At 43.4% G+C, this 25,012-nt stretch overlaps 2 protein-coding genes across 2 annotated transcripts in view; one reads left to right on the top strand and one right to left on the bottom strand.

Annotated features, from left to right (window-relative positions):
* Nucleotides 1-7,819, top strand: part of ARHGAP31 (Rho GTPase activating protein 31) — a 47,151-nt gene extending 39,332 nt beyond the window's left edge. The window contains exons 4-6 of the mRNA XM_075848708.1: nt 3,486-4,142; nt 4,395-4,624; nt 5,045-7,819. Coding sequence (XP_075704823.1) covers nt 3,486-4,142; nt 4,395-4,624; nt 5,045-7,210 — 3,053 coding nt within the window. The 3' untranslated portion in view covers nt 7,211-7,819. The remainder of the gene's footprint in view (nt 1-3,485; nt 4,143-4,394; nt 4,625-5,044) is intronic.
* An 8,720-nt stretch (nt 7,820-16,539) lies between these two features.
* UPK1B (uroplakin 1B) lies at nt 16,540-23,180 on the bottom strand. Its single transcript, XM_075848709.1, has 7 exons — nt 23,101-23,180; nt 22,233-22,433; nt 21,236-21,310; nt 19,330-19,452; nt 17,582-17,761; nt 16,886-16,969; nt 16,540-16,590 (listed from the first exon to the last, which is right to left on the bottom strand). Exons 1-7 carry the CDS (start codon nt 23,164-23,166, stop codon nt 16,540-16,542), a joined length of 780 nt encoding a protein of 259 aa, XP_075704824.1. The 5' UTR covers nt 23,167-23,180.
* Nucleotides 23,181-25,012: the final 1,832 nt, after the last annotated feature.

The following is a 25,012-nucleotide window of genomic DNA, read 5'->3' as shown; positions in this document are numbered from 1 at the left end:
ACTGTTGGCACAGTCGGCTCTCCCTGGGCTTGTAGGTCTGTCTGTGGCGCCCGGATTCGATGAGCAGGTTGTGGGCGCTCAGTCTGTAGCGGCTCAGGATCTGTCTGTCTCTGGGGTTTGGCAGTTTCTCCAGATATGGCGCCAGTTTATATTCCCGCTGTAGACTCCGGTATATTGTCAGTTTCTGGGATGTCTTTATGTCGTTCCTCCAGTCACTGATATACTCCTCTTGGCCTTTGTTTATTGTCTTCTTGATTTCGGCTTTTGTGAGGCCGCGCTGGGTGACATTTTCTTCAGGCCGGGTCAGGGTGAGATGTTCTGGGGGGCCTGGTTTACCTGGGACCCCTTGGTGTAACAGGGCTTTATGGTGATAGGAACTTTGCCTGCTGCTGTGTAGATGGGCCCAGAATGATAGCGCCCTCTTCTGGATTGTGAGGTGTAGTGGGAATCTGCCCAGTTCTGCCCGACAGGCACTATTTGAGGTGCTCCGATGGACTTGGAGAAGGTGTTTGCAGAATTCTAGGTGGAAGATTTCTGTTGGGCTGGAATCCCACCTTGACCAGTCTGGGTATGTGTCCGGACCCCAGACTTCACTGGCATACAGGAGGATTGGGGAGATGATGGAGTCAAAGATTTTCAGCCAGACCGTCACTGGTGGTTTGAGATGATAGAGTTTTCGTCTGATGGCATAGAAGGTTTTGCACGCCTTGTCTTTCAGAATCTCTATGGCTTGTTTAAAGCTTCCTGATTGGTTGGTTTCTAGGCCCAGGTAAGTGTACCTGTCGGTCGCTGTGATTGTGGCGTTATTTAGTGTGAAGGTCGGGTGCCTGGGGGATTTTGAGTTTCTCTTCTGGAACACCATGATGTTGGTTTTCTTGGCATTGATGGGTAGTGCCCACGTGGAGCTGAATTTTTCTAGGATTTGCAGGTTGTCTTGGAGACCTTTCTCGGTTGGTGATAGTAACAGAAGGTCATCTGCATACAACAGGAATTTCACCTGGGTGTCATGGAGGGCGAGACCTGGTGCTGAGGAGGATTCAGAGCTGTGGCCAGTTCATTGATGTAGATGTTGAAGAGCGTTGGACTGAGGCTGCAGCCTTGTCTGACTCCTCGGCTCTGCTGGAAATCAGCCGTTCTTCTCCCGTTCACCTTCACGCTGCATCTGTTCTCTGTGTAGGAGCTTCTGATGACGTCATAGGTTTTACCTCCTATTCCGCTCTCCAGCAGTTTCAGGAATAGGCCCGGGTGCCACACTGAGTCGAAGGCCTTCTTAAAGTCCACAAAACAGGCGTAAATCTTCCCATGCTTTGTATTGTGGACGTGGCTCTTGATGAGGCTGCGCAGGGTGTAGATGTGGTCAGTGGTGCGGTGGTTTGGCATGAACCCAGCTTGGCTTTGGTGGAGGACATTGTGCTGGGAGAGGAAGCTGAGGATTCTCTTATTCAGGATGCTGTTGAACAGTTTCCCCAGGTTGCTGCTGACACATATCCCTCGGTAGTTGGCCGGGTCGTACCTGTCCCCACTCTTGTGGATTGGTGTTATAAGGCCTTGGTTCCAGATTTGCGGGAAGTAGCCGGCACTCAGCACTATATTAAATAGTTTTACTATTGCGGCCTGTATTTCTGGCGGGCTGTGTTTTATCATTTCTGGTGAGATTCTGTCTAGGCCGCTGGATTTTTTACACCTTATGTCTGAGGTTCTCTCTGTTACTTCTTGCAGTGTTATTGGTGTATCCAGGGGGTTTTGAGAATCTTTAAGTGTTTCCTCCATCGCCTTCAATTTTGATATTATTTGTTTTTGTTCTTGGCTTTGTTCTTCTTTCGGGATATCTTTGTAGAGGTCCCTGAAATATTGGAGCCAGATGTTGCCATTTTGAATATGAAGGTTGTTTTTCTTGCAATTTTTGCCCATGTGTTTCCATAATTCCCAGAACGAGTTGTCATGGAGGGCGTCTTGGAGTTGGGTAAGTTTGGTGGAGATGTGCCTTTGTTTTTTCTTTCGGAGGATGGTCTTGTATTGCCTCTGTATGTTGCTGTCGGCCTCCTTCAGACCGGTGTTGTTTGGGTCTCGGTGCTTCTTATTTGAGGCATTTCTTAGGGTCTTCCGTACTTCTTTGCACTCACGGTCAAACCAACCGTTAGGATGTATTTCTTGTGGCCTCTTGTAGTCACATCTTTTCAGGTCAGACTTCTCTGCCATGGTATAGAATATATTATTGAGGTCATTTACGGCCTGATTGACCCCTCCTGGGCTTGTCTCATACACCTTGTTGTAGAGGTTGTGAAGCATCTCCTGCACTTCTGGTCTGTTCATTGTCTCTTTATATTTTATAGTTGACGTTTTGGACCATTTATAAGATGGGGGCAGGTTGAAGAGGCCGGTTTGATGTGGTTTTTGTGCAGATGGTTTGGTTGTGGATTTGATGTATAGAAGTAATTGGTTGTGATCTGACAGGTGCGTTTGTGGAGTGACTATGAGTGCGCCAATGTTTGCGGGGTCCATGTCCGTGATGGCATAGTCTACTACACTGCTGCCTACATGGGAGTTTAGTGTATACCTTCCTAAAGAGTCTCCCTTGGTGCGGCCATTCAGTATGTGGAGTCCTAAGCTTCGACATAGATTCAGTAGTTTTTTCCCGCTTTTGTTGACGGTGCTGTCATAGCTGTTTCTCTCTTTCTGTAGCGAGTTATGACAGTCGCCTCTGCTCCAAAGATGAAGATATTTCCATCATTGGTCAGGTAGTCTTTATCTCTCCCCGTTCTTGCATTGAGGTCTCCGTAGATGAGAACGCTGCCCAGGGTCTGGAAATGGGCGGCTTCCCTTTGTATAATCTCAAAGCTGTCTGGGTTGGAGTACGGGGACTCTGGCGGTGCGATGTACGTTGCGCAGAGATACATGTCAGACTGAGAGGTGAGGATGGAGCTGCCTATTCTTATCCAGATGTGGCTGTCTCCTCGCTTCACGGCTTTGATCTGCTCATGGAGCTCCTCCTTGTACCAGACTAATATTCCTCCTGAACACCGACCCTGCTTGATGTGTTTATTTTTCAGGGCGGGGACAGAGATTTCCCTGTATCCAGTGGGCACCAGGGACTCATTCTCTGTCATTCTCTATCTATCTATCTATTTCTCATATCTATCATCTATCTATCTATCTATCTATCTATCTATCTATCTATCTATCTATCTATCTATCTATCTATCTGTCTGTCTGTCTATATATTTCCCGCTGCCTGTTATCTAAGGGGTTTGTATATGAACGTGTGTTATTATTAGTAATAATCTATATACATCAGTCCTCACTAATAGGAAATTACAAGGAGTGGGCCGAGCCAATAAAATCGCTTGGTGTCTGTAGTTTAGCTACACAATACGGTTGTCAATCCAGACAAAATCCATGTTTTGTCAGAACAATGAGTTGATGGTCCACAAGCGCTAATGCTTATAATATATTTACTATTCCATTTCTTTTTTATTTTCCTCCAGGTGAGGATGAAAAAACGAGCCGATTTAAGAGGCCTGTGGGCGCTGGTGGCTTCTTTATTCCAGTCCTCAGGTCGCGAGCTACGGGGACCGGCAGCACTTATGACGTAAGCAAACACGACCGTGAATGGGACAGTGAAGACGTCATTGGTGCTGTAGGAGGCTCTAACGAAGATAAAACTACCCTCAAGACTCCTCAGGGAAAACCACCGCCTGAACAGATGAAAGTATTCCGAATAGGCGATGACCCAGAGAATGAACAAAGCTCTCCAAAAGGAAGGAAGATGTTTTATACTTCAAGTGATGGGCCAACTAAATCTGGTTTCCCTGGCAGTCTATTTCCTTTGGAAGCCTCACCCAGACACCAACGGAAAGCTCTCAACATCTCAGAACCATTTTCCGTCTCCGTTCCTCTACGTGTATCGGCAGTCATTAGTGCCAATAGTACTCCATGCCGAGCCAAGGAACGCCATCTTCTCTCCAGCTTGGAGGAGTTACCGCTGCTGGAACCAGATTCAGGGCCGAAATCTCCAAGTGCAGACTCAAATACCAAAAGTGGACCTAAAACAGGACCTCGTTCTCCAGATGTGGCTGAATCAGTCAAGATACACGAGCCAAGGAGACCATGTCTTAAAGATCTTAGTCCAGATTTGTTTGAAGGTAAAGACAAATAGTGAACAGAGTTCCTCCATAATCTTCTACTTGGGTCTCACTGTCATAATGTCCATGGTTATCTCCATACCACCCAATCCGAGTAGTGTTCTTCCTCCTCGATTGTCAAAGTTGTTGTATCTTTTTTGTCCGATGAGCTCGAAATTTTAGCATATAGTCGAGATAAAGTTACTGTTTTATTGTAACTTTAATTATTTTTTTATATTGTTTTTGAAATATTTTTGTATTATGTCCTTGCAGAAGATGATCGAACACTGACACTCAAGGAAATATTATTGGAAATGTCCCAATTACCAGACATACTACCCAGCTCTGCGGCAGACAGAAAGATAAGTGAGCACACGTTTGTGTCTATCAATGAGCTACCTCAAGTCAGAGATTTGGAGCCTAAGAAACCCGAACCGGTGACGACACCTGTAGAAGAGAAAACTGAAATGAATGATCTAGATGATGTCTTCTCGAATGACCAGGTATGAATCTATGCCAAGGTCTTTGATTCCATTGTGACTGACTTGAGTGACCCACTCTAGACGGGACCTAGATGGACTACAGGAATGAGCTTCATAGGATTTTCCGTAATGAGAGACAGAGCACCTTAAAGGAGTTGTCCCAAATGGGCAACCCCTTCTTTAGAGCAACATTTTGAAATACTAATGGGGCGTCATTGTAATATGTGTCAAGACTACCAGCAAAGGAGCCAGTCTTTGCTTTAACTCCGCTTCTCCTCTATGATATCAATAGACCCCCCCCCACAGAACAATGTACAGGGTTGTCCTGTTGGGACAACCCTTATAATTCTCTTTAGACTTTTCCTAAAATCAAGAGTTAAAAATGAGAAGTCTTTATTTCCATTGTGTTTCCAAGTTTTAATCTTTTTTTTCTTTTTTAAGGAGGAGGATGAATCTATCAATCTCTTGGACCCAGTTTGGTCAAATATCCAACAAGAGCTGAAGATTATCGAGTCTGAGGAAGACCTTCCAACCCATTCAGAAAGTTCCATGGACCCTAAGAGAACTTTACCACCTCTTACTCCAAATAAGCCGTCCGTAGAATCCGATGGTGCTAATGGCGGCTTGTCTGGTCTTAGTACAGACAATCCTATCTCAGAACCCGTAGATGATGACGGCATGAGAAAGGCAGCAACAAATCGGAATGATAACTTAATTCCTTCAGTTATGGATGAACTGGAAAGTAGAAGAACTCTACCTCAAGAGGCCCAAGATTGCCTAAAGCAGGATCAACCAGTGATTGATGACCAACCTTCACCGTTACCAACTGCGAGTGAAGATGGAAACTTGGTAGAACTAGTTCCTGATGAGAAAGACAAAGAGGTTTCAAGTATAAAAGTGGAAGGAACAAAAACAGAATGTGCCAAAAATTTGCAAGTGAGTGTGGACCTAGCAAGAGTAGAAGACTTAAAAGAAAAGATAGGTGAGAGAAAGTTGAGCGGGTCTTTAGACAACGATGATGATCTTGAGGTGGAAAGTGGAAACACATTTGAGCTCGAAGAATTTTGGGAAGTTCACCACTGGGTAACAAGTCCACTACATTCTCCAAAATTGAAGAACTTTCCAGGGAAGGAAAAACCAGCAATACAACCAAAGAGAAGAGGAACCACAGGAGAACTATACAAAAGGCCGGAGTTTACCCGTAGTTTATCTCTGGACAGTAAAGACACAAGGGCGAGTCAGTGGACCATGAAAGTTGCCGAAATGAAAGCAGATGGGGGTTCATATATAAGATCCAGGACGGATCAAATATTTAACCAAAACATGCCAAGAGAAACAAGACGTTGCCAAGTGATATCTAACCTTCCTGAAGTGCCGGTGATTGTAAATGAAAGCGATTGTGTCCTCAATAATATTGAAGAAAGTCCAAACATGGAACCTGTGGTCAATCCGTCACGGGCAAGGGACAGCGAGCACCTAAACTCTACTGTGCCCTTAAATTCTTTGGATAATTTGACAAATGCTCAGGACGTAAAAACTTCACCCGATGTTTGTAATCAGGCCCAGCCAACTGGAAACAGTGTTGGCGATGACAAAGACGTTTCCGAGAACCCAGAATCTCGACCGTCATCCATAAATTTAGATGCCGCCTCCACGTCAGGAGCTATTTTTACTTTTGAAAATGTAACCCCTCCGGATTCTATTGTGCCCAAGAGTCAACAGATTCACCAATCAAGTACCGTGATAGCTCTGTATGACCGTTCAAAAAGTCTAAACGAGAAACCATCATCTAGTCAAAGTACGGAACTGGATCACCCAACCTCAAATCATCATGGCACAGGTCGCCGCAATTCTGCCCCTGTCAGTGTGTCTGCCATTAGGGCGTCGTTTATGATCAAAATGTGTCAAGCCAAGGCAGTGCCTGTGATACCCCCCAAAATTCAGTACACTCAAATTCCGCAACCCTTGCAGACCATAAATGCAGATCCGGAAGTTTCGGATCTAGAGAAAAAAGATGTAGTAAGTGAACCTGACTTGACACCAAAGCAACCTTTTCCGACACTGTCCGGACATAATGACAATGCAAAGAGCCCAAAAACAGAGGTTAAACCTGGAGAAGAAAAGGAAAACGATGATCCGATTACTGTAGATACTTCCCAGCATTCCAGCTTGAACTTTTCTACAGATATCCACCACAGCGTTCCTCAAGATGCACCGGTCCTCCGTAGGAAGCGGACCTCAGACGGGGAAGCTGCAGGAGATACACCATTGTCATCTAAAATGGAGCGATCTTCTGGACTTTCAAGGTCTTCGTTTCGGGCAAGATCTGGAAGACCTCAGAGTCTCATTCTGTTCAGCCCGCCTTTTCCCATTATGGATCACCCTTCCATTGACTCCAAAATTCTTCTGAGTCCTATTAAAAGCCAAGCTCAGACCACCCAAGAACCCACAGTTGAGAACCAGAGAACGCCAGATGGGGTTATACTCAGGAATAAAATGACAATCCCCAAAAATGGTCAAAGACTGGAGACATCCACCAGTTGTTTCTATCAACCCCAACGGAGATCTGTCATCTTGGACAGTCGGAGTGGGAGGCAAATTGAATGACATCTTCAATGAAGGTTCAAATTTCGTCCCAGAAAGATTTGTTTAAATGTTCTATGAAAATGGGTGGAAAAATATATTCATTTGTAAAAAAAAAATAGAAAAAAAAAAAGAAAAAAATTCACCCGTTCCAGCAATTTTTGGGATTTTGAAAACTTTTTTTCTTTACACTTGCCTCTCTTTACATAGTAACAATGATATATAGCTGCAGTGCAGTTCACATGATTGGACTAACCACCAATAAATCCATGTGTAAGATATTACAATGCGGTCACTGTATACGTAGAATGTCTCCATTTATCAAAAAGTTCCTATTGGTTTCGACTTCACTTTGAAAAACATCCGCGGTGTCAATTCTTCTTTGCCAAAGGGCATCGACTCACAGTCCGGACGGCCAATTTGTGGACATGTCCTGATTCATCGGTAGGTTACGTTCTCATGAGCTTTGGTTCCACAGAATATCTGCTTCCATTGTGTGAATTTTTGAAGGAGACAGAATTTTTTTTTTTTAAATCTAAAATTTTTTGGGTGATAAAATGACTTCATATCAAAGGATATTGTATATTTATATGATAAGCTCTGCCTGGGGTTGTGCTTTCCGCAGTAGAATGTTTTTCTTACTGTATGCAATTACTCCGACCTCTGTTGTAACACGATAGACAGTTGAGTGACGGAGTCCATAGAGGGGTTTCTCTTTGGGATGGCTTTGCCTAGAGGTGGCCATGAACTAGCCAATGAAACGACTGAATGAGAGTCCAGGCTAATAACTGGTGTGTCTACAGTCACCAGCAGAGATCCTTTACAATGAACGGAACAATCATTGGGCATTCTCAAATTTGTTTCGTTTACCAACAGTGAGATGAAATATTCCCCATGGACCCATGCAAAAAAATAAAATCGTAACAATTGTTGGTGTAATTAGAAGATTTACCGCGGGGGAAAAAATAATCTTTCAGATAAGAACCAAATGATGATAAAACACCAGAAAATCCATCTGGTTCAGGGGAAATTTAGGTTTATGGTCAATTTTAGGGGTATGATTTGTGCAAATTTTTCTAAATATGTTGCTTTGTCTTTTTGGTTCTTTTCATTTTAGCTTATGAATCTTCTTTATATCCGGAATATATTTACGACACCAATGGTAACTGGGAAAATACTGCCCCCTATGGACAAGAATATAACTACTATAATACTGCCCCCTATGGACAAGAATATAACTACTATAATACTGCCCGCTATGTACAAGAATATAACTATTAAGATACTGCCCCCAATGGACAAAACTTTAACTACTGTAATACTGCCCCCTATGTACAAAAATATAACTACTATAATAATGCTCCTATATACAAGCATATAACTACTCTAATACTGCCCCCTATGGATAAGAATTCAGCTACTATAATACTGCCCCCTATATACAAGCATATAACTACTATAATACTGCCCCCTATGGATAAGAATTCAGCTACTATAATACTGCCCCCTATAGACCAAAATGAAAAAAAAAATTAAAGTAAGATATTTTTTTTATAAGTTAGGAATTGCTTTTTCTTACCAGCACACACAACAACAAAGCATCATATATAGCATGAGCTGCACAACATACGGGATATAATCAAAGTCATTTTTAGTGAAAACGTTTTTTTTTTTATATATAGTAATTTGATTTCCCAACACATATCGGTGGAGCGCTACAGTATTTGCTGAGCTGATAACTTTATATGTTTTGATTTACTCAATATTTCCAAAGCATAAAACATTTGTCAGATAAGGGGGTGGGGGAGGGGTGTATTATACTGTATGTACACAGCTAAGCTGTCTCTGTATTGTGTAACTATTTGTGATGTATCTATGCCGTGTCCCTGAAGTGTATAATAATAATAATATAAATAACAAGAATATAAGTAAATATATATAAGAGGGAGAGGGGCTGTGAAGAAGACCCCACAACTGGACCAGACGACTTGCAAACAGCGGTGCTAATTTAATTGTAACTTTTTTTTTGTTCTTCACATCTGTCACATACGAATAAAACTGGAATCTGTGGATAAAGTATAAATATATAGTCCCTAGTGTGGGATATAAGCAAACATTGATGGGGATGTCTGCGCTGCTCACCTGGGGGGATAAAGAGAGCTTTGTCTATTTTTTAAGTTGAGCAGTGCCCCCTGGTGGCCAAAATTCAGATGTGGTTTGCAATTTTGTATCATGTTGTTACAGTCCAGTTTTTATTGCGGTTTGGTCTGGAAAATAAAAATTTTTATAGAAAAAAAAAAATCTAACTTGTCGCCTCTATTTTGTGCCACGCAATTTTGTCATTTTTATTTTTACTTAGAAGCGAAGATAACTTGGAAATAAGGAGAGCGCCATTAAGGCCCAGGTTACAGGATGACTTGCGGTCGCACGCAAGTAACGGTAAAAATGTGGGACTACCATCACCACAATGGTTTTCTACAGCAAAGAAAAAAAATCGCAAGCGACCTTGTCTTGTGACAGTCGGAAAAAATCCAACCATGATGGTCCCCCAGATTAACTGCACTCCGCCATCTAGCCGATTTGCTGAAATTCTAATGGGAGCTGCCAGACAGTTCACCAACAACTGCTATTTGGTGAAATAACGATCTCATTGTATTGGATTTCTCATTGTTTTTCCGGTGGATAAGCGGTGCCAAACAGCCGCTTATCTCCCCACTTTATTAAATAACATGAACATTTGTCGAGCTGAGCAGGGTAGTTGAGGTGTTCGCTCATGATCACTAGACCAGCCACTATCTCATATCTGCTGCCACCTTGAAGATTGTATTGATCTTTCCTGGCTTGTGCTATTCCCATGTTTTTCCACCAGATGGCAGTAGTTCTACCTCATACTGCACTTCAGGTAGGGAAGCTGTATAGTAGTAGTACAGTCCATGTTGGGGGTTATTGTGAGTGTGTTGTGCACCCCCTTTAATGAAGTAATTAAGGCCACGTTTCAGTTTGTAGAGAATCCCTTTTAACCCTTTCCTGCCTTCCCTACATGAATTACCGGGCCTCACTATTTGACCTGCTCTTTCTGTTGGACCAAGTGCGTCCCTGCTATGCACAGGAGAACTAGAGGATTCATATTTGGGGTACATATTAAATAAGCAAACTACCTTATAAATATTGTGGAAAACTTAAAATATGGGAATGAACTTCTTTCTTGAAGAAATTATATTTCCCACGGAGAGAAGCGGGGCCAGATGTACCTGTTAGCCGCTTATCACTTTATCTATTGAAATGGTTCTAGCGGATCTGCGTGTTTATGAGGGAGGCAGGGAAGACGTCTTATGACTATGACCGGCATAGGAGGTTTGGCCTTAAAGGTTAAAATGAAAACGTCTGTTATACCGTGTGACCCAATACATAATGTTGTAGAACTCCAATTAATGATAAAAATGAGGGCTCTGCCATTACCGGGGGACACTTCCTGTAAATAGTTTTTTAAATTAACAGTCCATCACTTACAATATTATATTTCTCCACTCCTAGCTGCAATGCTTTCTATAGACCTCAGCACCACAGCGCCCCCTAGTTGGTGAAACAGCTGAACTTTGGACTGAAATTCCCAACAGACATAGCAGACACTTTTGAGTATCTAAGCCAATCATATATGATACGGTCTGGGGAGCTGGTGTATCTAAGCCAATAATGTGTAATACTGTCTGTCGCAGTATCTAAGCCTATCACGTGTCATACTATCTGCGGAGCTGGTGTATCTAAGCCAATAATGTAATACGGTCTGTCGCAGTATCTAAGCCTATCACGTGTCATACTATCTGCGGAGCTGGTGTATCTAAGCCAATAATGTGTAATACTGTCTGTCGCAGTATCTAAGCCTATCACGTGTCATACTATCTGCGGAGCTGGTGTATCTAAGCCAATAATGTGTAATACTTTCTGTCGCAGTATCTAAGCTGATCATGTGCAAACTGTCGACTGAGCCGTGTATCTAAGCCTATCGTGTGTAATACTGTTGTAGAGAAAACACAGTACTACATTCCCAGCCAGAACTATGATGAGAGTAGTTGCCACTCCCTTTCCCCTTACCTGACAGATCAATACGCTTTATAAGCTCCTCCCATTACGCCGCTTTACATAAAGTATCAATTCCTCTACGCTTATCTGAGCATGAAACAGGCGACATCTTCTACGTGATTAGTCCAGAGACGGACAATCCGGTTCCACTGGTTTTTGGGGAATTTAATCCAGCAAACCTCATATTAAGAATAACTTAAATGCTTGTCCTGAGGCGGCCGCAGGTTCGGCATCATTCACTTAAAGCTACAGTACACTAATATTTCATGGTAAGTGATATAAAGGCACCCCATCTCCAGGTCAGACTCCCTCAAGTGAAACAACGCCATAAAGAAAAGGACCTAGTTGGTGCATTTACACCCAATAAATAGCCCCCCCCCAGGTGCAAATTAAGCAACCCCCCCGACTGCTTAGATACATGGCGCTTCCTCATCCTTAGAAGGAATGGCTGCAGTAAAGTGTCATGTGACCCCCAGGGTCTAATCTAGGAGGCGGCAAAGTGGGCAGTTGCCCCAAAGATGGGAACCCCAAGAGCAAACTAAAAACCCCATTATTATTTTGCGGTGTATAGTGGGATTATTTGGGAACTATAAGGTAGCAATATGTGGGCTCCTTTCACGTTGCATATTATTTGGCCGCTATATGGCAGTATTGTTTTGGCAGTCAGTATATGGCGGTATTATGAGGGAAAAAAACGTCAAGCGCGAGGCCCATGTTCTATGAAGCTCACACTTGTGTCTGCCGAATGGCTGAAAGTGTCACAGAACGGAGGGGCAAATGGGAAACTATTTCCCCTTCCCCAGTATTGTAGTTTGGAAGGACATTTAGGGGTTACAATAGTGCCCCCTAGTATGAAAATAACAGGCAACTGGAAGATGCAATCAAAATAAAGGCTGCATTTTAGTGCCCATATAACAGTGCCAAACATAGTACCCCCTCCTGTGACCAGCGGGATTCGGAACATGGGTCCATTCCAAAAATAAGTTGTCTACAGTGTAGAATGAACGGTCGTTTCCCGTTTAGGCCGGGTTCCCACGTAGCGTAAATACTGCGGAATCTCCGCAACGGAATTCTGTGCGGAAACTCTGTAGCATTTACAGTAGCAGCAAAGTGGATGAGATTTAGTAAATCTCGTGCCCGCGCTGCGGAAAGAAAATGCAGCGTAAACGTTAATGAATTGACCCGCGGCGCGGAATTAAATTCCGTGTGTCAATTTATGCTGCGTTTTCGTTGATTTTCTGCTGCGGGTTTTCCCCATTGAATTCAATGAGGATGCAAAACCCACAACTGAAAACCAAGTGTTGCAACTTTTGCGGCATATTCGCAGCTTTTACGCCGCAAAAATCGAACATACTTACCCAGAACGCCCTCCTTCGTGCAGTCCGGGGGCCTCCTGGGATGACGTTGTATCCCAGTGACCGCTGGAGCCAATCACAAGCTGAAGAGTCACATGGCCTGCAACGTCACCCAGGGAGGCCGGAGCAGACGTCAGAGGAGGGCGGGGGTAAGTATGTGCGCTTTATTACGCAGCGGAGTTTCCGTCAACGGGGTAAGATTTTTAGGATGGAAAGTCCTGTGGGTTCCAGGTCAGATAAGCTTCGTGGTATCCATCGTCTGGGATCCCAACCTTAATGACATCATCCAGTTTAAAGGATAACCCAAAAAAAAATAAAAATCCCTCCAAATTCCGATAGTCCGGAATTTTGCAGGTGTGCTTTATAATCCAGAATCTGACAAGACTAGATGAGTCAGTAGAAGAAACTAATTAGGAGACTACCCCTCCCCCCAAACAAAAAATGTCCCGTAAACACTACCAAAATGCGATCATTTCATTTGATAATCTGGAATCTGTTGGGTCCCGTGGATACCAGATTACAGGAATACTTGTTACCCCCTCATTACGCCTCCGCATTGTCGATGGCCGTTTGTAGTGATCGCGTCACACTCTCAAATTTACAAGTGATACAACTTTCGTTTACACATAGTTGGTCAAAGAAGGGAGCGGAAGAAACCAACGAATAAAAGTGTTTGCTGAAGGCGAAGTTGGTTTCAGGTCGGACAGGCTAATCCGGTTCAAAGAATGCAACTGTAAAAAATAAAATGGTCACGACGGGAGGAGGCCGGGGCCAAAAGCGGTCAGAGAACAATAGAAGATCCATGGACATCGGCTTCGGGTCTTGATTTACCATCTGCCTTGGGAGACCATGTCCTAGGGGGCGGGGCCCAAAAAAATAAACCAATATGCCCCTTACATAGAAGAAATGGGGAGCTCCTCCAACCTCGTCAAATAAACCGCTATGGAGGTGGCGTGTGAGGTCGGCCATACACATTACAGATTTTTTGGCCGATCCCATTGAAACCAATCCATGTGTATAGGAAGAGGCCAACTGTCCAGTGATGACATAATGGTCAAACTTTTGGGATTTCAACCTGTCCAACATAGTATTTCCCTAGAAGATAATTGGCACTAGAGGTTTCATTCCTGGGGGAGCCGGACAAATGATTTTATTACCAATGGTCAATTGCGGCCGCCTTTATAGTTTATGAACGATTTTCTCCAGCAAAGGTTATGTTCACAGTCATATTTTTGGTACATGACCTATAGGTCTATTTCTTGCCAAGAACAGGACTGGATCCCAAGCAGAGATAGAGATAGAAAAAAAAATATTAAATTGTTCCTCTGCTGGGACCCCCAGCGATCAGTTGTAATCTGTGGGGAAACCTGACAGTAAGGGCTGATTCAGACGAACGTTGCGTTTTTGCACGCGCAAAAAACGCGGCGCTTTGCGCGCGCAAAAACCACTTGACCGCTCCGTGTGTCATCCGTGTATGATGCGCGGCTGCGTGATTTTCGCGCAGCCGCTATCATAGAGATGAGTCTAGTCGACGTCAGTCACTGTCCAGGGTGCTGAAAGAGTTAACTGATCGGCAGTTAACTCTTTCAGCACCCTCGACAGTGAATGTCGATCACAATATCGAGAAACCTGTTAAAAAATAAAAATAAAAAGTTCGTACTTACCGAGAACTTCCCTCCCGGTCGTTGCCTTGGTGACGCGTCCTTGGTGACGCGCCTCTCTTGACATCGGGTCCCACCTCCCTGGATGACGCGGCAGTCCATGTGACCGCTGCAGCCTGTGCTTGGCCTGTGATTGGCTGGAGCTGTCACTTGGACTGAATTGTTATCCCGGGAGGAAGAAGCCGGGAGTTATCGGTAAGTCAGAACTTTTTTTTTTTTTTTTACACGTTCATGTATATTGGGATCACAAGTCACTGTCCATGGTGCTGAAACAGTTTAACTCTTTCAGCACCCTGGACAGTGACTATCTCCAGACGTCGCGTACCGGAAATTTTTTTGCCGGGTTCGGCCAAAACGAGTTCGGCCGAACCCGGTGAAGTTCGGTTCGGTTATCCGGGTTCGCTCATCTCAAAGACTCCACGTTTGGATGTTTGTAAACAGAAAAGCACGTGGTGCTTTTCTGTTTACATTCATCCTTTTGACAGCTGGTGCGCGAAACAGGCAGTTCGCACGGAAGTGCTTCGGTGCGACCTACGTGGTTTTCACGCACCCATTGACTTCAATGGATGTGTGATGCGCGAAATACGTGGAGATATTGAACATGTCGCGCTTTTTGCGCAGCGGACAAACGCTGCGCAAAAAGCACGGACTGTCTGTACTGCCCCATAGACTTGTATTGGTCTGTGCGTGGCGCGTGAAAACCACGCGGCCCGCACGGACCCAATACACGTTCGTGTGAATCCCCCCTAAGTGTTCTATTTCCCTGCAGCACCACCACAGGGGAAATTAAGCATTACACAGTGTCCATTCATATCAATGTGTTATCTGTGGACAGGTTCTCCAGAGTGGGAGACGCTCTTTGTAACTGCTCTCCATTTTGGACAAGCGATGAGGATCCTGAATAGATGGGGGATCCTTCTATTAACTCAGAATTACCTCAGAGGGGGTAAGAAAATGGATTTTCTGAACAGCCCCTTTAAGTAAATTAAAAGGCAATTTGTTCTTCTCCATCATGAGAACTAGCTTACATTCCTACAGAAGGTCTCAAAAATACCCCCTCCTACAACTTCCACCTCTTTTTTTCCTTATTCATTTATTGGCCAATCTTCCCATGCTCCATGTTGCCCGATAGGGATGGAGCTAAAACAAACCAATGTATCATAGAGAATCAAATGGAACTTATTGTAACCCCTATAGTACATGTATTCAAATGTAGTCACCCAGACAGGAAGGCCAGTGGTTGCTAGGCAACCAAAACTCATAGAATGTTCAGAATGTATCAAAAGTGCACCTACCATTAAAAAAAATCATACACCCTGGCGAATTCGCTAAAAAGCTGCAGCAGTGGTCTCAGCAGACAAACCCTGTAGATATTTCATGTAAGGACAAGTGGACCTCAGGGGGTGAGGGGGGGCAGACTCCTGCTCAACATCGCCCTCAGAGCCAGAGCAGCTCCCCCTCTGACTGACATGGTCCGTCTTTGTATTACATGGTTTGCCATGATTGGAAATGTATGGCAGGCCGAAAAAACAAAAAAAAAACATAACGGTTGATCCTCAGGGTGATTGCCTAGTCCCCAATTCAGTCCCCATCCGGCATAGCAACTACTTCTGTCTGTAAATGTTAAGTTACATGGAGGCAATTTTTTTTTGGACAATATTTTAATTTTGTTAATCACAAAAAGCAAATGGTGTGTAGATAGGGGAAAGGCGACTTCATACTATTTTTAGCTCAACAAGCAAGATATACAAGTCCTTACATTTTAATTCACAATTAAAAAGAGAAAAACAAAATAAAAATGGAATACAGAAAGTCAATGGCTACATATCTTAAAAAAAAAAAAAAAAAAAAAAACATACTTGGACAATATGGGACGGGTGTAATCTGGTAGCCTTGAGGCAGAATTGCAAAATCCATTTGGGACGTATACCAGCTTCTGGACATCATGTACATTGGGACACTCGAGTGGTTACATGTTGGGAAATATTATAGCTATATACAGGAGAACAATACTTATACAAGCACAATGACTGCGGACCCCTGAAATAGAGTCTTATAGCAGGCACCATTATTTAACTGTGCCCCCCCCCCAACCCAACCCAACAAAAAACAACAAGTCCACTGGCCAACATTTCATAACCAGGAGAGAAGTCCTTGGATTTCGAAAAGGTCTTAGTGTCCAGTCTTCAATATTGGTCACATGATCTCAGGTCATTTGTTTCTTAAAATCTTCCAAGAGTATAAGACGTCATGCAATTTAATATTCAATTCTGACCCAGTAGAACATGGTACCGAGCAGCACCCAGAACTAAAAGAAAGTAAAATGAGAAAAATGGAAGAATTAACAGTGATACATTGTACATAAGAAAAAAAAAAAAAAAAAGTTAGAAGACAATGAAAATATCATGAGTGACCAGATCCATGTTCAGTACCAGTTGCTCAGGGGCGTCAACCTTTTGGTTAACGCCCCTGAGCAAGTGTTACATGAGTAGAAGAGCACGTGGAGCTTGAGGATCACCATCACTTGCTGGTTATATATCATGGTGATCATACTGAAGTAGATGTGTGTAAAGCTTTTGTCGGGACACCGCCCCTATACGTACCGTCCAGCACAAAATTGCAAACCCGAACCAGGCTACTCCCCAAGCGTGACGCATCAGTGGTCCAGCAATTTCATCATAGCAGCCCTGTTATAAAGAAGACACGTGCTTTAGAAAGGGCTATACATTTCTGAAACATTTACCATATCAGTAAGGACATTAACATTTGTCCATCCTTAGCACTGTGTTCAAGTCAACCTTGATCTGAAGATCCGAGTAATCTCATAAAGACCAGTAGCAACGAACCCAATGTCCAACTTCACATATAGAAAGCTGGAGCCATAGACTGGTCGCGAGGGACATGTGGACATTTGGGCGATAGAGTCACAGCGGGCCCCCTTCCTACCCCACCCTCGGCATAGCAAGCATAGAGCATATATACCCATATCGAAACGGAGCTCCCCATGAACGGTTTGCCTTGTGCGGACGCCGGCACTTTTTGTTACACTGCCTGTCTCAAACTTGTAGCAGTTCAACCTAGGGCCGGCATAAGAACCAAGCAAACCTGGGCCAACAAATGGAGTATGTGGTAGAACGGGAACCCTACAATGTGCCTTTTGCCCAAGGCGGCAAATACACCTGGAGCGGATCTTGTTCAGCACAAAGCTCCACGGGCAATGTACTGACGGTATAGAATGGGTTAAATGTTTAGATCATCTGGTGCACTAACAGTTCAGTTCATGTCAAGAGGTTTCTTACTTTTAGATTTAGATATCCATCAACTCCCAGTCTGCAGAGCACCAGGTTCAATGGTTCTGCATTAGCAGTCATGACACAGCATTGCTGGGGCCAAGGAAAGGCTGAATCGCTGTTGGCTGTGCGGAACGCAGAAGTGTAGTCCTGCCAGTCTTGAGGCCCGTTGACGCCGCAACAGTTTTTCTGAAAGAGGAGAGAAAAAAGTTTTTCTTGAACCGTTAAGAGAACTGTACATTTTGAATAGAGATACTTCATATGGGTTTGTCATATGCAAATATATTAGATGTACGAGGACTATTGAAGAAAAGATGAGTTAAAATAGATTTATGCCATTGCAATTCCCAAAAAAGAAGCCTGAATTTTGGGCCCGGTGCCTTGGATCCCTGGGTGACTGCCACATTCAACTGTATATGCGTCCTCAAGACGCAGATACAATTGAATACTTTAGCGGAGCAGGGAGCCATCAGCTCCCTGCTCCACAATTCAGCAGGCGAGGTTAGGTCTGCAACCTATTAGATGCTGGGACAGAATCCCTGCGTCGGCCAGTGAGATGACATCACTACATGGCACCGGCCTATCCAAGGGTCCCATCTCAGCGTCTCATAGGCTGCAAGTCAAACCTGGCTGAGAATGGTTTGCAGCTCCACAAGTTTGTTTTATTTGTTTAGGGGGCACTATCTAAAAGGGCCATTGTGTGGCATCTACAAAGGCAACTATCTAAACCTCAGATTTCTGCTGCAGATCCACAGGTCAGAATGGTCTATGGCAAATCCGACTCATATGATTATAGCTTTACGGTCGGTGCTCAGCTTGGACCTACACCCGACGGCAGACCCAGGTAAGTGGACCATTACAAAAAAAAAAAATTGTTGAGGACCCCAGGCCTACAACAACTAGATCCTAGAGGACTTAATAGGTAAGGGTTGGTGCACGGTCTACTAATAATTCAATAGTGTTCCCTACAATATTTTTGGACAACTAGGGGCCAGGTACATAGAAGACCAGAGGGCTTTAGTGCAAGTAAAAAATGGGCTCACCTCACAGTGCTGGTTGAAGCAGCCATACGAAATCATGACACAGAAAGAGGTCTACATAAGTTCAAAGAACATTACCCCCCCCCCCCCTCCCATATAATGTTTTTGAAGGGGAGAATCCCTGGGAATGGGTAATGGGTTCATCCTGAATGTGTGTCCATCTCTACGAGGCCTATTTTAGCTGCAGTTACTGCCCCTTAGACAGATTATATTATAACTGCACCATGTGACCAATGCGTGAAAGCTCACATCGTATTACACCGTTCCATCTAAAGACTAGATCACCTAGCATTCGAGACCAAACCAGAATCTAAAAGGTCTTAAATGAAATAGTTAACAGACAAACTCTCTGTAATCGCCATCACCTTGAAACAGTCATATCAACCTTAATAACAAGAGTATGGAGCTTTTAAAGTTAGAATGTCTTCTAGAGTGGTTACATTTGCATCAAGAAAAACGCAATATATCCCGGACAAACCCCCACATTTTTATGACCAGGTTCCATCTATTGCTGTGACGCTGCATTAAAAACAACATGGGAACTACATTGATCATCAGCTGTTCTCATACACACTTCCGAGAAGTTAACACATCATTCCCCTTATTATTAGATATCACAATAGGTCTAAATCAGAACTTAAAAATATATAAACTAGGAAAAAAAAAAAAACGAAGGAAATTACAGCTGTAAAAACAGTAAAACCATCAAGCAAGTACCCTTAACATAAGGGCGTTCCAGGTGTTCGTCACTCCTGTAATTTTAAACTGTTCGTCATTGTTGATGGGATTTTGCTTTTGGTAATAATCCAACATTTGTTTCAGGAATAAATTAGGAATGAACTAAAAAGAAACAAAAATGGGTTACAAAAAGCATATATAAAAAACCCAAAACATTAGAATTATCACATCACAAATAACTGGCAACCATTGTGTGGGCCAGACCAATATTAAACCTATCAGTACTTAAGTGACATCACACCTCATAAATGCACCCAATTCGATTGGCCGGTGATTTCACCATCTAGTTCACAGTATAGTAAATAATAGGCTTAGAAATTCGGAATAGACATGGGGTACCACATTCGGATTAGATTTTAAGAGGGATTGTCTGGTTTAGAAAGCCCATTATCAAATAACGATTAGAGAATTCTAAATTAATAGGGGAAGAAGGGCATTCAGGACCCTCATCTATCTAAGGGTATGTTCACAGCTCCTGATTTTCAGCTGTTTTTGGAGCGGTTTTTCTATAAAGTCAATGAAAAATAGCTCCATAAACAGCTCAAGAATTGACCTGCACTTCTTTTTCGCAGGTGTTTTTTTACACGGCTGTTTTTCAAAACGGCCGCATAAAAATGCCTTATCGGTACAGAACGCCATTTTTCCCATTGAAATCAAATGGCAGATGTTTGGAGGCGTTCGGCTTCCGATTTATCGGCCGTTTTTTGGCCTGAAAATAAGCCGTGTGAACATACCCTTACAGAGCAGCTACAAAGAGCATTTCACTTTCTTGAGGACTTGGCGCATCTGTGCATCACATTTCGGGTTTTTACATAAAATAACCTTCATGGCATAAGAGTTGCATCTAAATATTTATTTTTTTTGAAGGGCGGGTGCGGACAGCAAAAGTGGATTCTTGGATGCAGAGTGTTTCTGCGTTGGTATTCTCAAACTGGGACATTGTGGGAGCTCAACCGCTTAATGAGCAAGACATTTTTTCAGTTTCTCCATTAGGACATTCAAAGAGCTAGAACTTTTATATTTCTCTGTTGATCTAGCCATAGGGGGTCTTTCTTTTTTGCGGGATGATTTTTTTTTTTTTATTTACGTCATTTACTTTGCAGTTTCAATAAAAGGTTAACTTTGTTGTTCAGGTCATTACGATCACGGAGATACCATATATGTGTATTTAAAATTTGTTAAAGTGTAAAAAATATAGAAATAAAAATAAAAGCACGTTTTTTTTTTTTTTTTATGTACACAGTTTAATAATTTTTATTTAACAGTAATTAATTTTTTAGTCCCTTCACTGTGCGAACTTTTGATTGCTTATATAATGCTTCGGTATGCGCAGTGTAAAACGGATCAGGCAATCTAACATGTATTTAGCCATGGCAGGCCTGGGGGCCCTTACTCGGCGCCCCCAATGGCAACCCACCGGCAGCCTGCAATCGCATTTGCAGGCAGCCTCCCTCCCTCTATAAACCACTTAGAGGCTGCGGTCAATAGTGACATCTGAGGGTTCAAAGTATCCTTCGATCGTGACCGTCGGAGCAGAAGCCCGGCTGTCAGAAGACAGCCAAGCACGCTTTCCAACCTGCACGGGTCACCTGTGCAGGACTTAGACTAGGCTGCCGTGAAAATGCGGCAGCCTAGCCTAAGGCCCACTAGCGACTGCAGTGAAAAAAAGCGTATTGGTGGTCATAAACGGATTAAATTATCAAGGGCATCATCAGAAGGGATGCACCATTTTGGATTTCTGATATGTTATATAGGTGCTATATAACAAATCAGAAAACAGAAAGGAGGGGGGGGGGGTTCAGGTAAGACTATGCTTGGAGTATGGTTGGAGCGCTCACTCACATGTGGTGGAACTTACTGGACACGCAAAAATGACATTACTTACAAAGTCTCTTTGTGTCGCTGCAACAATGGCAGATGCAACTTCAAAGCAATAAACGACGAACATCAGGATTAAATACTGAAAAAAAATAAAAAAAATACAAACTTGTAAAAAAATATCAACAATCCTGTTGTGCAACAACTATATGGGACATCTCCTTCATCTTGACCAGGTATTCACAAGACCTGCACAGCTCACATTACAGTAACAGCTACAACAGTAAAAACATGAGGTAGTCACAGCCCCGCCCCTATTACCAACAGCACTGAAAAATCTAATAATCTGGTCTAAAATCCTGAGCCGAAGGAATATTTTTGCTCGAGGAGAACTCGAACCGGTAACTTGGTTTTCCTGGTTTCGTGATAGAGATCCAGGAGACCAAAAGATAGGGATAAAGAAATGCAAAAATATTTTATTATACTTATTAAACGCCTAGACTGGAGATCGAGTTGATTCGATAAAATGAAGCTCATTTTAAAATCGAGACAAACATAATCGATCTGCTCAATAGATACGAAATCCGGCTGGATGGCAAATTGATACACAAGTCGAAAATTGAGATTTTGTTAAGCAACTTTTGAATTTGCAACACTTATAAATTAAGACTAATTATAACAATTCATAGTTGGGAATCACACAGAGTGTTAAAGGACCGGTCACTTAGACATGTTGTAAAAGTCAAACGATCTCCGGAACGGACCAGCGTCGTCACACACGTATGGTCACTTTCCAATGAAACCTTCAGAGATTTCCATAATAACCATCAATTGGAGAATGACCATAAATACACCGCCACTCCTTCAATGATGGCACCAACCTTTTCTTGGGAACGGTGGAAAGCAAAGTGTCCAGAACCGCAGTGATCAGACTAAGACTGATTTTTTGGGATGGTGGACTTAAACGGTTCTGGGAAGGCTATTGGGCATTACTCCCGGTAGATGAAGGTCAAGAAACTGTATTTAATCAATAGGGTGCATGGACAACCATCATGAAGACTCACCGCCATTAGTATCCTCCGATTGGACTTCATAATGCCGTATATACCCAAGATAGACAGCAGGAAAAGACTGAAACCAGTGAATATGCCAATCCATGCAGCTGCAAAGATGTCATCATTGTAGGTGGCATCTAGTAGTGGGTAGAGGCGGTTCTGGTCCGACACAAAGAAGATGCACTCCGCGGTCAGGGCAATACCAGACAGCTAGAAGGAAACCGAGACCAGGTCATTAATATTCCATAACACAAACCCATTGTTATATGTTAATATCGTTTTATCATGGTTTAAGAATTTTTGGGATATTCAATTCCGATTTAACTTGGTTTCCTAGACAATTACGAAGGGAGACAACCACCAACGGCCTTCATTACAATTCTCCTAGGGTGCCTGACCCAACTGGATCCCTTCCAGAGAAAGATTTAGAAGTTCTTAACAACCATAAACCAAGTTATCACATGCAGTGCCAGTCTGCTGCAACTAAAGCCAACAGGATATTGTATTGCATTAGAATCAGCATGGCACAGGAAAGTTTGTCTAACTATTAAGAAGGACATAGCAAGACTAAAGACATAGCAGAGAAAGGCAACTAAATTAATTTGGGCTATGGGTGGACTCAGGGAGACAGCGTCTTACAACGGGATTGTCAAGACGGGAAACCTCAGCAACCGGTATGTAACTCAGGTCTTCAGTTCAAGGCTGAATTGTCACTGAACCGAGGTCAGATAAGTTGATATAAACGGAAGAGAAGAAGACCGTTATAAAAAAAAAAAAAAAGGGTTACCACTATTAACAGATTGGAATGTTGATCAAGCGATCAACTGGATTAACAGTAGGGGGTCAAGAATAAAATAATAATAAAAGATCTACTTACACCAATGATTACATTGCCGATAATTAGAATCGCTTGGAAACAGCGAACTCCTGTATCTCCCTTCATGGTCTCAAAAGCCGACAGTCTGCAAAGAGGAAAGAACATTCCAGTGTTACAATAAGTAGATACGTAATAGATACACGCGGTCAAAGTGATGTTATAAAAGGCTGTTGGATCGGTCAACACAATAGAGGACCACCACATGCGGGATTTCCACCTTGAGGTCACCATTGTGGATCAGGACCTCTCTCAACTCATTGGTTGTTAATTTTATATTATAAAACGGACTACCAATAATATTAGATTTTTATATTTTTTGACTAGATTAAGGAAGACGTTTCACCAAGAAGAAAAATGTGACCATCGACAAACATTGGATTCCTTTCTAGAGAAGACTCCGCAGGTCAAAGTGAACTATTCGGCATTGTTCTTACAAGGGACCTAGTTATCGGGGTGCGGAGGTAGCAGTCAAACTCGAGCCAGGTGCCTCAGGTGCCCCAATGTCCATTGCCACATAAGACTACACCAGTATTATAAAGGTCACATGGAAGGTGGGGGGGGGGGGGGGAGCTCGGTTACAGACTCTGCATTGGGGCACAGGAGTTGTACGTTAGCCCTCTGGATTTTAGTAGTCGAGATCCAGGCTGAAACCCCATCGGTAGTCTGGTAGGTAGCAAAGCAATATATACAGCGAAATTCCTTCTGACGCGAAACCATCAGATCATCCAATCCTGCTGGTCTAAGGCAAACGACGGTTTCCAAACTATCAAGAACCAATTGTGCCAACCTCTCTTTTTGGGCTACACAATAAAAAAAATAGAAAATGAAATAATACACACACACACACACACACACACACACACACACACACTTTCATTTTCTATTTTTCTTTTGGTTGTGTAGCCCAAAAAGAGAGGTTGACAAAATGTGCTGATAGTTACAGAATAGAAGTCACTTCACTCTACTCATAGGGGGGGGGGGGGGGGGGGGGGGGGAGTTTATAGCTCTGGGGTTCTAAGGCAAATCCTATTAATGCCCCCCCCCCCGATAGCATGTGCCATTTACTGATACTTATGTGGCAGGGGGGGGGGGGCTAAGGCACCAGGGCCCGGGTGTAACGGCTACCTCTGCACCCTTTATACCAACACCCCGGAGACCACGGTCTTAGGGCGGATTTACACGAACGGGATATACGTCCGTGCCACCCGCGTGTTTTTTTTCACGCATGTCGCACGGACCTATGCAAGTCTATGAGGCAGTGCAGACTGTCCGTGATTTTTGCGCAGCGCGAGTCCGCTGCGTAAAACTCACGACATGTCCTATATTTCTGCGTTTTTCGCGCATCACGCACCCATTGAAGTCAAAGGGTGCGTGAAAATCACACGCACCACGCGGAAGCACCTCCGTGTGACGCTCGTTATTCGCGCAACAGCGTGCTTTTCTGTTTACAAACATCCAAACGGAGTGTCATAATCACGCAGCCGCGCATCCTATGTGATGACTCACGGAGCTGTTAAGTGCCTTTTACGCACGCAAAACGCCGCATTTCGATCTGTAGAAAGGCTCCGCAAAAGACAGGACATGTCCTATTTTTTGCTTTTTAAGGACCGTGCTCCCATTCTTTATATGAGAGCACAGCCCGCAAATGCGGGTGGCTGTCCGCGGCCAGCCATGCCCGCGTAATCACTGACCGTGTTTACGGGCACGGTCGTGCGTAGGGGGCCCCTAGTCACTAGTAAGTACTTTGGCCATCTAGAGTGTTTCGAGGATACTTGAAGTTTTGTTTTCTAATTCAAAAACAATTCGGAGTGTCATCGGTAACTTTTTGATTTAAGGAATGAAGATTTACTGTGGGGTTTCCAATACCTGACGTAAAAATCTTCAACAGGTAACCTCGAAAACCAAAAAATGA

The sequence above is a fragment of the Rhinoderma darwinii genome, unplaced genomic scaffold (genome assembly GCF_050947455.1).
Source record: "Rhinoderma darwinii isolate aRhiDar2 unplaced genomic scaffold, aRhiDar2.hap1 Scaffold_4517, whole genome shotgun sequence".
NCBI classification, from domain to species: domain Eukaryota; kingdom Metazoa; phylum Chordata; class Amphibia; order Anura; family Rhinodermatidae; genus Rhinoderma; species Rhinoderma darwinii.
This window is presented reverse-complemented; position numbering and strand designations above follow the sequence as displayed.

Coding starts and splice junctions, on each gene's coding strand:
- UPK1B (XM_075848709.1), bottom strand. CDS start 23,166: ATGAAGGGAGATACAGGAGTTCGCTGTTTCCAAGCGATTCTAATTATC. Junction 19,453..21,235: donor CAGCGACACAAAGAGACTTT/GTAAGTAATGTC, acceptor GTTTCTTTTTAG/TTCATTCCTAATTTATTCCT. Junction 16,970..17,581: donor ATGGATATCTAAATCTAAAA/GTAAGAAACCTC, acceptor TCTTTATAACAG/GGCTGCTATGATGAAATTGC.